This window comes from Mus caroli, unplaced genomic scaffold, assembly GCF_978045245.1.
Source record: "Mus caroli unplaced genomic scaffold, Mus_caroli_1 scaffold_4, whole genome shotgun sequence".
Classification (NCBI taxonomy): Eukaryota; Metazoa; Chordata; class Mammalia; order Rodentia; family Muridae; genus Mus; species Mus caroli.
This window is the reverse complement of record NW_028227259.1, coordinates 32527676-32543552: the sequence shown is the minus strand read 5'-3', so window position 1 is coordinate 32543552 and position 15877 is coordinate 32527676. Positions and strand designations below refer to the sequence as shown.

Below are 15877 nucleotides of genomic sequence, written 5' to 3'. Positions count from 1 at the left end.
TTAAATATAATATAATTTATTTGTTTGAAGACAGTCTAAACATTATAAAAAATACATCACAAAGATTTCTTTAAAAACATATTTAAATTAGCAATTCATTGAGGTAAACTTATACATTCCAAGAAACCATCTGGCTAGGTAACAGAATATTTATATCAAATAGATTTTTATGTTATCATTTCAAAACTATAACATATAATATTTCAAGTGACACTTCATAAAAATAATAAATATCAATCATAAATTAACTTAAAGTTTACTTATTTAAATTATCAATAAATTAAAAATAATTAAAATAGTGTCCCAACATTCATATTGTCAGTTCTTCGTAGAGAACAACATAAGTCAGATACCTGACAACAGGATATATTTTCTGACCACAGTGAGGAATGTCCACAAACTGATATGCTTAGGCATAACGCACTAGGCTTGCCGAGTAGATCTCAAAGTGACTTTTAGAAATTCTTCAAGTGATTTCAAGATGAATTGGATGGTCTTGGTTTTTAGCCACTCCTTCTGTGACTCCAGCTTATCCATTAGGAGAGCATTGGAAATTGGGGTAGGAAGGACTATTTTATGTAAATCTTTTACCTAAAGGAGGAAAAAACAAAGACTGGTTAAATATCGCTCAATTTTTTTCTTGTGGAGTGTTCTGGGCTGTGGGAAGAAGTTCTAATTTAGAATGAATGAGACGAACTAGGTCCATCTGCTTTGACTCACCCAAGCCAGGGGAGATGCTTTTGCTCCAAGCTTACCCGAGAGAGACCCATGCCTAACAACTCCATTTTTTTTCAAGGTGATCATTATTAGTTTTTTAATAGCAACAGAATCCTAACCTTACTGTTCTGTCTGCCACTAGAGAGTAAGCGTCCAGACGTCAGCACCACCATCTTATTTGTCTGTTATCCAAACATCCATGCTAACATACTGTATTGCTACTGGAAAACAGAAGCTCCTATCAGTAAAGGTGGCACAGAGGAATCTAAAACAAATGTGTTCCTTCATGGTTTCCATTCAGACTCTGTTGAGAGTCTCTTAGTGTGGTAGCATGAAGAATTCTGAAAACACCCTTCAGTGGGCCCACTGGCATGGGGAAGACTAACTGGAAGGCTTGCCCCACTAGTTAGGAGCCTGAATACTATATAGCAGGGTCATAAACAAGCAGCTGTTTACAAAAATGAATCTTAGTTCCCTTCCTAGACCTTCTAAGTAAGACCCTGCTGGAACAAGACCCTAAGTGGTTCCTGTGCATATTAAATTGGGAAACTCTCTGGTTTAAGGCAAGAAAAACAAGTGGCAAAAGCAGCCTTAGCATAAGGGTTTCATTCCAGGCCCTTCTTATTGCATCTGGCTTTGTTTATCCACACTCTGAGTCATTAATCCTCCATATCTACCATTCTTCTGGCTAACGGTAGCCAGAAGCCCTTGATCCCTTCCTTCCCTGACATTTTAGCTTTTGGTTACTTTTCTGCGTTAGAACTCTGGTAACAAAAATGTCACTTGCCAAGGATTAAATATTAAAGTCACTTTTGTGCTCTGTGCTCTCATAATGGGTGACTACGTATGGCTGTCTGTCATAGTTTTCATACGTCTTACGCAATTAGTAACATTCTATTAATACAGTTTAAAGCAGGTGTTGATGTTCTTTGCAAAAGAGAACCTCAAACGAAACCCCAAAGTAAAACGAAGCAAGGTCTTATAATCAAGAACTGTTGTTCAGACTCTCTCCCTTCTGAGCAGCTGTCTGGAAAAAGTGCCGGGTGTCCTCTTCCCCACACTGCATGAGAGATGGGGAAGCACTCACCTCTTGATTGAAGATATGAATTAGAGTTTCTGTATCTCTCTGAAGGACTCTGGCTTTCTCTTTCTTGTTATCTTTTAAGTTGTTCTTCATGTACTCCAGGTAGATATGGTACTCCAGAAGACCAGAGGAAATTTTCAATAGGCAAATTTCCTAAAAGTAAAATGGAAAAGGAAGTCAGTTCTTTCTAGGAGATAGATTCAATTTGAGAATAAGATTCCTGCTGTTCAAAAAAAAAAAAAAAAAAAAAAACTAGGATAGCAAAAACTATTCTCAACAATAAAAGAACCTCTGGTGGAATCACCATGCCTGACCTCAAGCTGTACTACAGAGCAATTGTGATAAAAATTGCAAGGTATTGGTACAGCGACACACAGGTAGATCAATGGAAAACAATTGAAGACCCAGAAATGAACCCACACACTTATGGTCACTTGATCTTTGACAAGGGAGCTAAAACCATCTAGTGGGAAAAAGACAGCATTTTCAACAAATGGTGCTGGCTCAACTGGTGGTTATTATGTAGAAGAATGTGAATTGATCCATTCTTATCTCCTTGTACAAAGCTCAAGTCTAAGTGGATCAAAGACCTCCACATAAAACCAGAGACACTGAAATTTATAGAGGAGAAAGTGGGGGAAAGCCTCAAAGATATGGTCACAGGGGAAAAATTCCTGAACAGAACAGCAATGGCTTGTGCAGTAAGATTGAGAATTGACAAATGGGACCTCATAAAATTGCAAAGCTTCTGTAAGGCAAAAGATACTGTCAATAAGACAAAAAGGCCACCAACAGATTGGGAAAGAATTTTTACCAATCCTAAATCTGATAGGGGACTAACATCCAATATATACAAAGAGCTCAAGAAGCTGGACTCTAGAAATTCAAATAACCCCATTAAAAATGGGGTACAGAGCTAAACAAAGAATTCTCAACTGAGGAATACCAAAAGGCTGAGAAGCACTTGAAAAAAATGTTCAACATCCTTAATCATCAGGGAAATGCAAATCAAAACAACCCTGAGATTCTACCTCACACCAGTCAGACTGGCTAAGATAAAAAATTCAGGTGACAGCAGATGCTGGTAAGGATGTGGAGAAAGAAGAACACTCCTCCATTGCTGGTGGGATTGCAAGCTTGTATAACCACTCTGGAAATCAGTCTGGCTGTTCCTCAAAAAATTAGACATAGTACTACCGGAAGATCCAGCAATACCTCTCCTGGGCATATACCCAGAAGATGTTCCAACTTGTAATAAGGACACATGCTCCACTATGTTCATAGCAGTCTTATTTATAATAGCCAGAAGCTGGAAAGAACCCAGATGTCCCACAACAGAGGAATGGATACAGAAAATGTGGTACATTTACAAATGGAGTACTACTCAGCTATTAAAAACAATGGATTTATGAAATTCTTGGTCAAATGAATGTATCTGGAGGGTATGATCCTTAGTGAGGTAACCCAATCACAAAAGAAGTCACTTGATATGCACTCACTGATAAGTTGATATTAGCCCAGAAACTTAGAATACCCAAGATACAATTTGCAAAACACAAGAAAATCAAGAAGGAAGACCAACGCCTGGATACTTCATTCCTCCTTAGAATGGAGAACAAAATACCCATGGAAGGAGTTACAGAGACAAAGTTTGGAGCTAAGAAAAAAGGATGGAAGATCCAGAGACTACCCCACCTGGGGATCCATCCCATGATCAACCACCAAACCCAGACACTATTGCATATACCAGCAAGATTTTGGTGAAAGGACCCTGATATAGCTGTCTCATGTGAGGCTAGGCCAATGCCTGGCAAATACAGAAGTGGATGATCACAGTCTTCTATTGGATGGAACACAGGGCCCCCAATGGAGGAGCTAGAGAAAGTACCCAAGGAGCTGAAGGGGTCTGCAACCCTATAGGTGGAACAACAAAATGAACTAACCAGTACCCCCAGAGCTCACGTCTCTAGCTGCGTATGTATCAGAAGATGGCCTAGTCGGCCATCATTGGGAAGAGAGGCCCCTAGGTCTTGCAAACATTATATGCCCCAGTACAGGGGAACACCAGGGCCAAGAAGTGGGAGTTGGTGGGTAGGGGAGCAGGGAGGGTATAGGGTACTTTTGGGATAGCATTTGAAATGTAAATGAAGAAAATATCTAATAAAAAATGAAAAAAAAAGATTCCTGCTGTTCAGTATCTTCTACAAAATTAGACAACAGGCAGCATCAGTTGACCTCCTTAATTGTCTGGACAAGTAGAGAGAGGTACCACTTAGTATCCCCCCACCCCACCCTGGCCCCAGAGTGTGGCAGTGGGAATCCACTTCTGACCCTCACTCCTTCCCTTCTACCCTGCAGTGCCCTTCCTGTACTCTTGTGCTTGTCTGGCTTGACCTGAGACCTGATTATAAGAACTATTGAGAAACCCATGCAGGCTATCTCACTGGCTGGAAGGAGAGGGGTGTGAAGAGTGTTCTGTGTAGGCCTGGATCCTTCCAGGGGCAGCCAGAGAAGAGAGTGGCTCATGAACTAGCTAAACTTGCTATCACTTCTAACATTTAACAGTGGGGAAGAATCCCCGCATAGTGGGCCTTTACCTGTTCAAATAAACTGCTTTTTAATTAAATCTGTAAGTTACTTTCCTCATGACGTTTACATAACATGTTTTATATCTACTCTTCCACTTTTTTAGACAAAAAAAAAATGTTTTTTTAATCATCTAACACCTCAAAGCCAAGATGAGCATAGAGACTTTAAACATTTAGCTCCTGATGGACATAGATTGAGTGAACATGTATAGCACTGGTTGGTAAACTTTCCCTCACCCTAGCAGCTGCTGAGGTACCTCTCAATCTCCTTTTGTATTCATGCTACTGCAGGCCAGTTACTTCCAAGTGGTATTGGATGTATTCCCCCATCTTTGTTGCCTGTCTGGGACTGTACAAATGCAGGTAACATGAGCAAGAGAGAACCTTGAAGAATTGTTGAAAGTAAAGGTGACAAGTTTCTACCTGATTGTATCCAGTTTGGTAGCATCCATCATTTCTTTGTATCTCTGGAAGTTTCAGATTGTTTTCTGCAAGTGCATCATCGTTGTTCATACAATCAGAATTGCCATTGCACAACTGCAAAAGATTACCAGAGCAATCACTTAAACACCTCTTACAACAAACACCACTAGAGGGCCAAGTCATGCTCTTTCATAGCCAGGACACAGAAAAGGGAAGCTATACCTTCTTAGAACCCTACTAAGCAGTCCAATAAATAAAAAGGCACCCTTAGGTTCAGTCCCAGGCTCTCTTTTGGCTTCAAGCTTGTTACTCTCCTAAGTATTTCCTATGTTTCAATAAAGAATTATTGAAGTCCCTCTTAGACATTTGTCTCAAGGATTCAACGATAAAAACTGCCCAGCATAGAGTAGGAACTTGGTAAAGGACAGAAATTTTGATGTATCTTGGGGCAAATAAATTTAAGTCACAGAATATTCCATCTGGAAGGATCTGTGCCATTATCTGTAACTCCATAATTATGCAGATAAAGAGTACTAAATAGTTGAGGATTTTCCCAAGATTACAAAGTTGGTTCTACACACCCAGACCTAAAGTCTAGGCTATTAATCTTGTTTGTGATTTTTTTTTTTTTCTGTCAAGCAGAGTCAAAATACTTTTCATTTAAAGATGGGAGATATTTTAATCTAGGTAGGGCTGGTTGGTTGGGTTTTTTTTTTTTTTTTTGCTTGTTTGTTTGTTGTTTTGTTTTTTTGAGAAAGGATCTCTCAATGTAGTCTTGGATATCCTGGAACTCAATATGTAGACCAAGCTGGCCTCTAACTCACAGAGATCTTCCTGCCTGTGCTTTCCAAGTGCTGGGAGGCACCCACCACCATGCCCAGCCTAATCTAGGTTTTGTGTGTGTGTGTTAGCACTTTATTGGGCTCTATACAATATGCATCTTATCTGGGCTGACCCTAGAGCATCCTGATCACACACACACACAGAACTTACTACATTCAGCCAAAAAGCACTTTCTGGTCCTTGTAGACTTCAAGGGATAAATGAAGGCAAAGAGAAGAGGGAAAAGGAATTCCCACCTAAGAAGCAAGAGCTAAATTGGAACAGAGAATGGCCCACTGTGAATTTTCTAGAAATGCAGTCATATTCTATATCTTCCAGACAGGAAAGGAACCCCTTCCCAACCTCCACTCAAAACCAGCAAAGAGGTGAGAAAGAGGGAACACAGTCTAGTCTGACCTTTAGCTTCAAATCCTAAGGGCCCTAGAACCCAGCAGAGAATTTCTAATTCAGGAGCAAAGAGAATGAATGGACGCCCACACTGGGTCTTCATCACTTTCACAGCCTACCCACCTCTTTTCTCATTTCCACGATTTCCCAGAGAACATGTGTAATTAAGCCTCCGACTTGTGAAGTGGTATAGACAGGTCTGTTGGGAGTGGTATCCTCTGTGAAGTCTCCTTTCCGGACTTGTGGAGTAGGGAAGGCCGTGGTTGTCACCAGCATCAGTCCCAAGAAGCCAACTGGATGGAAGTCTCCTGCGTGGAGAAAAGGGAAAACCGGCAAGTGAGCAGATAGCACAGCTAGGCGCCTGCTGCTAGCTGATGGCTGCTGGCCAACCCACAATGCTGGCTCTCTGCCTCACACTCCTCTCTCACAGTCTCAATAGCTCCGCCAGAGGGCAAGGAACTGCCTTCACTTACTTGCAGAAAGGAACTTCATAGCGGTTTCTGGAATTGACTATCGTTCTTGGTGGGCTCCAGAGCAGAATGAGCTACAGACATCCCCAGTCTCATATTTATTAGGAGTCAACTCTCTAATTTTGAGACTCATGGGAAAATCCCACATTTGATAAAAATCTTTGTTGGAGGGTGGGGGTGGGGCCAGAGTGGGTGGGGCTGATTGGAAACCTTATTAAGATTGCACAATGTGACGTCTTTTAGCATCGAAAGAATCACAACTAGGAAGGGGAAAGTGTGCTTAAGTCATCCTTGAGGCTAGCCCTAAGAAGCATGATCGCTCTACTTTTTTTTCTTTAAAAGTGACTCAGCACTTGAGCATGTCTTGATGGGGGAAAAAAAAACTGAAATCCACAGTGTTTTATAAGGAGAAAGAGAAGCTAAAGCTGATGTTATTTAAACGCATGCACGCGCGCGCGCGCGCGCACACACACACACACACACACACACACGAATAAGAGGCTAGGATTCTTTTGTATGTCTGTAAGGATCTAAAAATGTTCTGACCTGAGTTTCTTCAGATCATACAAAGACACACACTCCCTCTCCCACCCCCAGCACCCAACCTGGACAACAGACAGTAATGATGCCTGTTGCATATTGCTTGTTTTTCCTGTGTCTTGTCAGGGCCAGTTGTTTCCAATGGTTTGTTCACCTCCAAATTTTGTGCAATTGTTTCCAGGAGTTGCCAGGTGGGTAAAGTGGGTGAAGTACAGAAATATCTTCTGTCTGTTGTCAAGCAATCTTGGCTTCCAAGTCCAAGCCTATTCTCTGCATTCTCCCCAGTGGTCTCTTGGCTATGTTCCTAGTAAGACCGTTAGTCTCTGTAAGAGTTGCCCTTATCTGTTAGTGCTGATCCCACCGCTGCCAGAACACCCCAAAACATTTCCAGGTCATGCAAGGAGGCTTGAAGGTCTGTTGCCGTCCTCATGTTGTTGAAGTGTCTTTGATTCATGGCATATGGAAGATAAAGATATCAAAGAGGGACCTCATTGTATCTTAGCTAGCTTGTGTTTGAAGCTCCCTTCTACTGGATAACAGGATTTGAATCTGAAGGTGGTATGCCTCACCCTGAATAACCCCTCCAATGCTCAAGTCTTTTAGGCTGGGTCAAACTTAAACAGACTTCTTCCCTTTGGTTAATTTCTTTTTCAGACTAGTCCCTGGTTTTCTGTCCACCTGTCTCCAGATATCTAGATAGCATTCAGAATGGTTCCAGGCTGAAAGTAGACTCTGTACATAAAATCCAAAACCATTTACAAAACTCACTCTCAGGATCACAGTCAGCTTCTTCACTTTGCAGATTGCCTTAAGATTCTTATTTTCTTATGCTCGCATGTTTAATAGTTCAAGAATTATATATCACTAGCATGGTTTCTCCTAAAATTCAATGTGCAGAAAAAATTACACTAAAATCAAGAGGACAGCTTTACAGCTAGCAGATTTATTTACATTGGGAATGTAAAAGGAGAATATAAGTACACTCTAAAGAATGTAACCCAGTGTAAACACAAAGGCAATTAGAGTAGATTAAAATGAAAAGCTGGTTGATTCTTGTGAAGAAATCAGAAGGGGCATAAACCATGAAGAAAGTTAAAAAATGGGTGGACTTAGTGTACATAATAGGTCTGCCTGTTGAAAGAAGTGAGTTCACCCATTCTTTCACTGTGTGAAGCACTGGTCTTCACAAAGGGACTCGGGGATTTTAGTTGAAAATGAAAATGGGGAGAGGAAGCAGGATGGTTTTACTTTTAGTGCCCTTGAGCCTTAAAAAGGCAGCTGAAACAGCCTGAAGCTCAGTCTGTGTCCAGCACTGAAGGAAGCCACTTCCCCTACTCCCTGCCATGTGCTTTCTCAGGCCTCTGTTAGTATAGAGTTTCTTTTCTCCACTTAACAATTTTTTAAATTACTGAATAAACTTAAGATTGTTACATTTACTACGACATTCAGATTTCTGTTTTTAGTTTTTAAAAAGGTGCTTTTTAAGTAGGGGGCATTCATCCATGATAAAAATGTTTAAACAAGACATCAGAAGAATGGTCCCACAGGTGATGCCTAATGCCCAGTAGTTTTAGTGGAACTCTTGTCAGCCTCATCTGGAAGAGGTTTTCTTAGCTCATATATTTATACATATACATTTCATACATAAATGTGTGTAAAAATACATATTTATACATAGAGATACACACTGTATGTTAATGGTCCGGATGTTGTCTATGTAGCTTTCCATGGGTACACGTGGAGACCATAGCCTTTGAGGAACAATTTGAATTAGAAGCCCAACTCCATTGCTCGCTGTTTGACAATGGCTAAGTTAGCCCAAGATCTGTGTTCGTGTTTATTTACTCTTTAACATGAGACTAATACTAGATCATCATACGGAGCTGCCATGAAGATGACTAAGAAAGTATAAGCTCCAACGCTATAACTTTCGATTGCGTTTACTGCTCTTTGGAGAGATTGTGGGTTCAGTTTCTACATGATGGTTCTAAACCTTCTGTGACTCTTGTTCCTGGGGTTCTGATGCCCTCTTATAGCCTCAGTTGGCACTGAATATACATGATGCACATTCACAGGTGCAGAAAAAAAAAACACGCTCAAACTACGTCCCTTACTTAGTAATTACCCAGCTGTCTTTACTTCTAGACTTTCCCCCAAAGCCTTCTGTTAAGTGTTTTTATGTGAGAAGTTACAGCCTACAACATAACGTTATCCTTCAAGTTTCTGAGTATGATTCTCAAGCATAAATGGCCTTGACAACCCCAGAGCTTGAGCTTCTAGTAGTCAGATATTCAAGGGTTGGGAGGAAGGGGGATTCTGTGTGTTCCTTTGTATGCCACCAGCATACAAATGATCTTTATTAGTACCACTGCCTTTGATTGGCATTTGATTATGGGAGAAAAAGACTCTTCCTAAACCAAAATATTAGCACAGTAACTCTAAACTCTGTTTCTACCATCACAGATTCTTTTCTCTGTATCTTGATGGGTTTCCTATGTGAAAAACTCCTCGTGTGTGTGTGTGTGTGTGTACACTTTTTTCTGCAGTTTTAAATTCACAGCAAAACTTGAGGCACAAATTTCCTTAGCTGCACTTACTTAACCCCAAATCTCATTCGTATTTTGGTATGTTTTAATAAACAAGGAAGGCTAGTATACATTGTCATTACTAACTAAAAATTTGAGGACTTCAGCATGGCAAGAAGTTGCATTCACAACTTCTCGACCCAGCCTAGATTTTCCAACCTGCAATAGGGCTACACCTAGATCTCCTGATGCTAAGTAAATGCAAATCAAGAGATAAGGGATAGAATATGTGTATGGGGAGGAAGAGGCAGTTCTCTTCTTTTGTATGGGGCTGATTGTATTCCTCTGAATTACTACTCACATGTACTTTTCTATGTGCTGATGGATTCCAGAGTTTATTAGTATATTTCAGGTAAGTGGAAGACGGACATTTACCTCTCTAAAAGAGAAATGCTTTCCACACTCTCAGGCTTGGGTAATGTGGTCTTTGGCTGGGGTTGGAGATGAACAGGTCTGCAATTTAACTAAAAAGGGTATCTCAAAGAGAAAAGAGAAGTTACTGGTACTAGAGAACTTGCAGTTGATGTTAGAATGTAGTTTCATTTGTCACCAAGGCAGAAGATGTTTGCAAAGTGAAACAATGGTTAATTTAACAGCTTCTTCTGGGAGAGAGGCTCTAGAAAAGGTCTTGTAGTGAGAAAGCGTATTGTTGTTATTTGAAGAGAGACTATTAGGGAGAAGGGTGCTGTGTCTATTTGGAAGGCACTGGCTAATTTTAAAGGAGAGCCAGGCTAATTGCCCTAAACTCTTGACAGCTGCCAGACAGTTCAGTTTCAGTTCTGACCTTACAGCCTCAGTGTTGCTCAGTGGAGTGCCTAACAACTTCTTGACCCAGTCTTAGATTTTTCCAACCTGCAACAGGGCTAAACCTAGATCTCCTATGCATAGCTTAATTCAAATCTGCCCTATGATTTCATCTCTTCTTTGCCCATGTTATTTTGCTATGCATGGAGATATCTTATCCCTAGAAAACTAGAAACTCCCAGGCATTTTAGGAGTGGCTCTATGGATAGCAAGGAACGGTCTCCCTGCCTAAGGACCTGCTACACCTTTCTGTCTTATCTTAATGAGAGTGCTCTGATCCCTAAGTGCTGATAAGATGGCCTCTTGGAGCTGGTTGGTGATAAGACATCAAGTTGAGATCCCGAACTCTCCCCAGTCCAGGAAGATCCCTTAGGCTGAATTTCTGTGCTTGCCTCTCTCTGTGGGGTTGATTTTCAGTGGCTGCTACTTGTGCTTCACAATTAGGAAACCTCAGCTAAGAGAAACCAGCTCATTTATTCTGGTAAGTCACTTAAACCACTTTGGCTTCTCCAAAGATCTCAGTTCTCTCGGTTCAGAGCCATGAGCAGAAACTAAGCATGCAAAGTATCAATTTTCCCTTAAAATTAAGGTAGTAGGAACTATTTGAAAGCATCACATGTTGTGTCAAAACCAGGGGATTCTTTTGGCCTGACTGTGATGTATTTTACCTCCCTTCCTTTTTATCAGTTATTTGCTAACAAGAGAATATCTTAGTTCCTCTGAGTAAAGTCTCTGCTGTATTCTTGCAAGCTGGATTCATGAAGGTAGGAAAGGCCTAATCTTCATATTGAACCATTTCCACAAAATACTTCGGATGTGTGAAGCACTCTCCACATCTGAGACACTAGGTCTACTTGCTTCAACGCAGATCCACCTGGATTGATTTAAAGTTTTACAGAAGAATTCAGATCCTGGTAAGCAAGTTAAGGACAAAAAAAAAAAAAAAAAAAAAAATTTACAGGTGATACATTGAAATTGCTGAATATTCTCTCTCTCTCTCTCTCCCATCCCTCCCATGTGTGTGTGTCTGTGTGTGTGTCTGTGTGTCTGTGTGTGTGTGTGACTTGCTCTGTGTATATGTGATATGTGGTGGGGTAGGGTGGTACAGCAGGGGAGAGAGAGAGAGAGATTCCTTGACCCACTGACCTACTATTGTCACTACATGCTGTCCCTTCTGTGCTGGATAACCTTGAAGTATTCAAAGTGTCTGCTGTCACTATTCTGACAGGGCCTGTGACTCCTCCACATTGGTGAAGGTCTGGACTCTTGTGGGATGACTTATTGAGATTCCGTATCCAGGAAACCAGGTTTCTTCCATGTAGGTAAAATTCAGGAACTCAAGGTAGTGAGTGACCAGAGAGCAGGCCTGATTTCCCCACTAGTCAGCTTTACAAGGGATCACAGTGCCTGGAAATGGCAAAAGATCTGTTTGGAGGTTTGGTGCCTAAGCAACAGCTGCTAGCTGCATCAGATTCTCTCATGGCTCTGTAAATACAGGATAAATACTGTCACATATACTCCTCTATGACTAGTTTATTCATTGCAGCTCTAGGGAAGCTACTCTGGGACCCAGGTATGTAATGTAGTCTTGGGCAAGTTGTACTTAGAAGGAGACTCAGGCCCAGGTATTATATAGCTGTTCTTTTGTCTAGATTTGTGAAGATCTGAATAGCCTTACTGAATGGAATGCAGAATTCAGACAGAATAAGGTTGCAAATCTTTTGGCTGAATGGAGAGTTCCCCTAAATTGTCCTTGTTTGTTCGCTTTTTTTACTGCATTACTAAATCCTTGGGTTGTATTTTAGTAATACAACTGTTTTCAGATTCAAACACTGAGATGATGACTAACAGGAGGGTGTCAGAGCACGGTGTTTTCCTACCTAAGCCCTCCACATATTACAATTTCCAACTTCTTTCCCTGCTCTAACAGTCTGTCCACACTGTGTGATTCTACAGCTCTCCACTCAACACCCCAAAATCATCATGGGCTGTTGCCAGATATGTCCTCAGAATTGAGAAATAACTCTTGAATGTTATCTTGAAAGTCTGATGCCATCATCTTGCTCATACCCAAAGAAAATTCAGTAAACTAATTTCAGCTGTTTAGGATGCTTTCCATTTTTACATGTCCAGGATCTTGGTGGCCTCGGGCAAAATAAACAAATTCAAGAAGTTAGAGTCTTTGTGTGAAAACATGCCAGCGCAATAAAATAGCACATTTCTTAATAATTGTTGTTGTTGGTTCTTGTTCTTTCAGATGGTTAGTAGTGATTCTCAGCTTTCTGAAAAGTTAGAATTACAAATTCATGCCACCAGACCTGGCTTGGTTTTTCTTTCTTTCTTTCTTGTATTTCTCTGCATATACAACACAGAGTAACTCTCTGAATATAAACTAGTTGGAGTTCAGAAGGGAAGCATCAAGTGAAGTATATAGATGCTCACTGTTCACAAAGCACAGGGAATGCATTCATAGCTTAGTAGTGATAAGACACATTGAAAATAATCACTGATTTCCCAAAGGTTAACTTATTGTTTGTTCATGCAGTAATGGCATCTCTAAATTATTAAGTTATGCTGGTTGTTTGACACCATGCACATTTTGCAGCTTGACTTGATATTTGCTTTTCAGCTGGCCTGGAACACAGGCTAGTCCTGATTGGACTCGCAGTGGGCATTAGTAGCTAATTGGTATTCAGGGATGGCAAGATGTATAGATCGTTTTCATGAACAAAGGCTGACCTTATCACTCTTCTTTTCATATGTCACATTACTTCATCTTGAAGTTCATTACTGGGGCCTGTTTCACAAAGTGACAAATGGATTATTGATAAAAGGATATTACCATTGAAGTGTTTCTCTCTTTTTACTTAAGGTCTGGTTGTGTCTTCCTAGGGGACTAAGTTACCTACTATGATAGTTTTGCTTGTGCAAGAGCAACTGCACATCTTGACCGTAAGAACTATCACGAGCAGGCAGCAAGGAACTGACAGTGGGGGAGGCGGGGCTGATGTGGCTAAGGAGAGAATCCACAACTTCTCGGAACTCAGATGAGATGCTGAAACAGTAGACACTAAGTATTTCAGCAAATACTAAGATTTAAAATCCTTTAAAAGATACAGTTATATGTACCAGTTGTGATAGTTTGATATGCTTTCTGAAGTCATGAGAAGACCTATCTGTTGACTCTATTGTGTTCTTTCTAAATTACTTTGAGTAAATGAAGATTGCCAGATAAGTCAAACAAGTATTTATTGAATGCCAATTACTAGGAATGCCGTTTTTCTTGTCTAAGTTATTTAAGAATTTTATAAACAATATTAAACCTCAAATGAAAAACAAAGCTACCACGACCATGGAAACCCAAATGCGGGATTTGTCAACCTTATAGCAGATTGTTTCTTCTTACAAGAGTAAACCTTGCTAAATGGTGGCAACACAATTTTATTAATTGAGACCAGTTTGGAAAATTATTTATCAATGTTGTGGGAACACTCAGTTCCAGAAAGATAATATTATTATGTTCCATGACAGACCGAAGGCAGTAGTATAGCAGCAGGAACTGAGCACAAGTGGGTTCTCCTGGAGAGAACAGAACCACAAAGGGGCTAAAAGAAGGAAACAACAACTCATTTTTGTCTGGAATCCATCAGGCATTAACTCAAGATTAGTAGAAGATCTAATTCCATTCCTACATATAAAAATTCCTTTACTCAAGGAGCTAGACCTTGCATCTCTTCCCATCTTTCATGGTTGATAGTAAATATAAATGCTTATGAAAACTACTATCATGAGTTTCAATTTTTTTATAAACCATGAACTGTGTGATTTTTTTTTTCTATGAGCTACGAGACTACAATGTGCAATGTAGAAAATAAAATGTCCCTTCTACCTCATAGATGGACGCCAGAGAGATGGCCCAAGCTTCTTTCTCATCTTCAGCACTGCATCTATCACCACAGCAAGCTGGGTCCTCAAGCATCCACCAGGTAGATGTCTGCCTCAGTGCAATGATGGCCTCATATAACAGACAGGTGCAAGCCACCAACTAAGTTAGAATGTAAGGATGTACTGAAGACAAAGCTCATTCTGCAGCTTGAAATGCCCTTGGATTATCTCTAAGAAGAACCGAATCATTTAGTGTCACTTCAAAGATGAGGATATAAACTTCTAAGAGGTTTAGTAACTTTAAATTTAGTAAGATCAATGTTTGCGTGGGTCAGGAATAACATTGTCAGATAAAAGCTGTTACTCATATAAATTTCAGATACATACAAGTAAACTTCTAGTATTTATGATATATATATATATATATATATCAGATGATCATGCTAAAACATGTTCCTTGTTCACTGAAATTCCAGTGGATATTCTGTATTATTATTAAAAGTAATAACTTTCTTTGGCAGGACCAAGGACATTGAAAACTAGGTGGCAATAAAAAGAAAGAAGAGCCAAGGAAGATGGATCAAACAGGGAATAGTGTCATGAAATAGTGGGAATAGTGTTATCTGAGGGGGCAGAATAAAGATGCCAGGATTGAAGTCAGGAAGCAGGGCTTGGAGGATGTTGCAGTCATATTCCCCTGAGAGGATGGAACGCAGTGGGCACACCCACTAGAGCTGGCTGGTTCAATTAGGCTCAAGAGAAAACTGTGCTTATCACTTCCCAACTCTGTATCCAGTTACTCCTGGTGGCAACCTAGAATTAGACAAGATGAAAATATTTATAACGTAACTGTTGGCAGGAGCTACAAATCAGACCCCTCCTCCTACTTCCCTCCTTTCCTCAGTGAGTTGTTAAATATCTCCCCATACATCAGCTGGCCAAGGAAATTCAGGGATATTCTGACATTACAATCAATTCAACATAGAGATTAGTTATTGTGTGAATACTGTTTGGGAGCATAAGAAAAAGACACAGCAAACATATTAAAGAATGTTTGATTAAAGGTTCTTGTGGAGGTTGGTTGAGATGGCTCATTAAGTAAAGGCATTCTGATGAACTCACTTTATATCCTCACTCATCATTCTGATGAACCCATTTCAAACCCCAGGACCCACATGGTAGGAGAAAGACAGTTCCCACAAATTGTTCTCTGATCTCCATACACATGCCATGGCACATGTACAATGAGCCCATGAACATAAAATAAATAAGTGTAGTTTTAAAAAAAGATTGTTGTGGTCAAAGTATGCTGCTTCTTCTGTGCCCCCCACCCCCAACTAAAAGCATCCAGCTGAATTAAAGGAGAATTAGGAAATATGCAGGGTAGACCTTGTTCTACACATGTTCTTGGATTTTGTCCAGCCTGGAACTGGATCTTGCCTTCATGGGCAGAGGTCAAGTCTAGCTCTTACAAGCCATATTAAGACTAAAGGATAGTTACACCATGAAGAAATCTGACCCAATACAGAGACATCTTGGGATTAGGTTTTT

The 15877-nt window shown here is 40.3% G+C and overlaps 1 protein-coding gene across 1 annotated transcript; it reads right to left on the bottom strand.

Annotated features, from left to right (window-relative positions):
- Nucleotides 1–353: 353 nt before the first annotated feature.
- On the bottom strand, nucleotides 354–6534 carry Il6 (interleukin 6). Its single transcript, XM_021163844.2, has 5 exons — nucleotides 6516–6534; nucleotides 6166–6350; nucleotides 4813–4926; nucleotides 1805–1954; nucleotides 354–591 (listed from the first exon to the last, which is right to left on the bottom strand). The coding sequence occupies exons 1-5, from the start codon at nucleotides 6532–6534 to the stop codon at nucleotides 424–426; spliced, it is 636 nt and encodes a 211-aa protein (XP_021019503.1). The 3' UTR covers nucleotides 354–423.
- Nucleotides 6535–15877: the final 9343 nt, after the last annotated feature.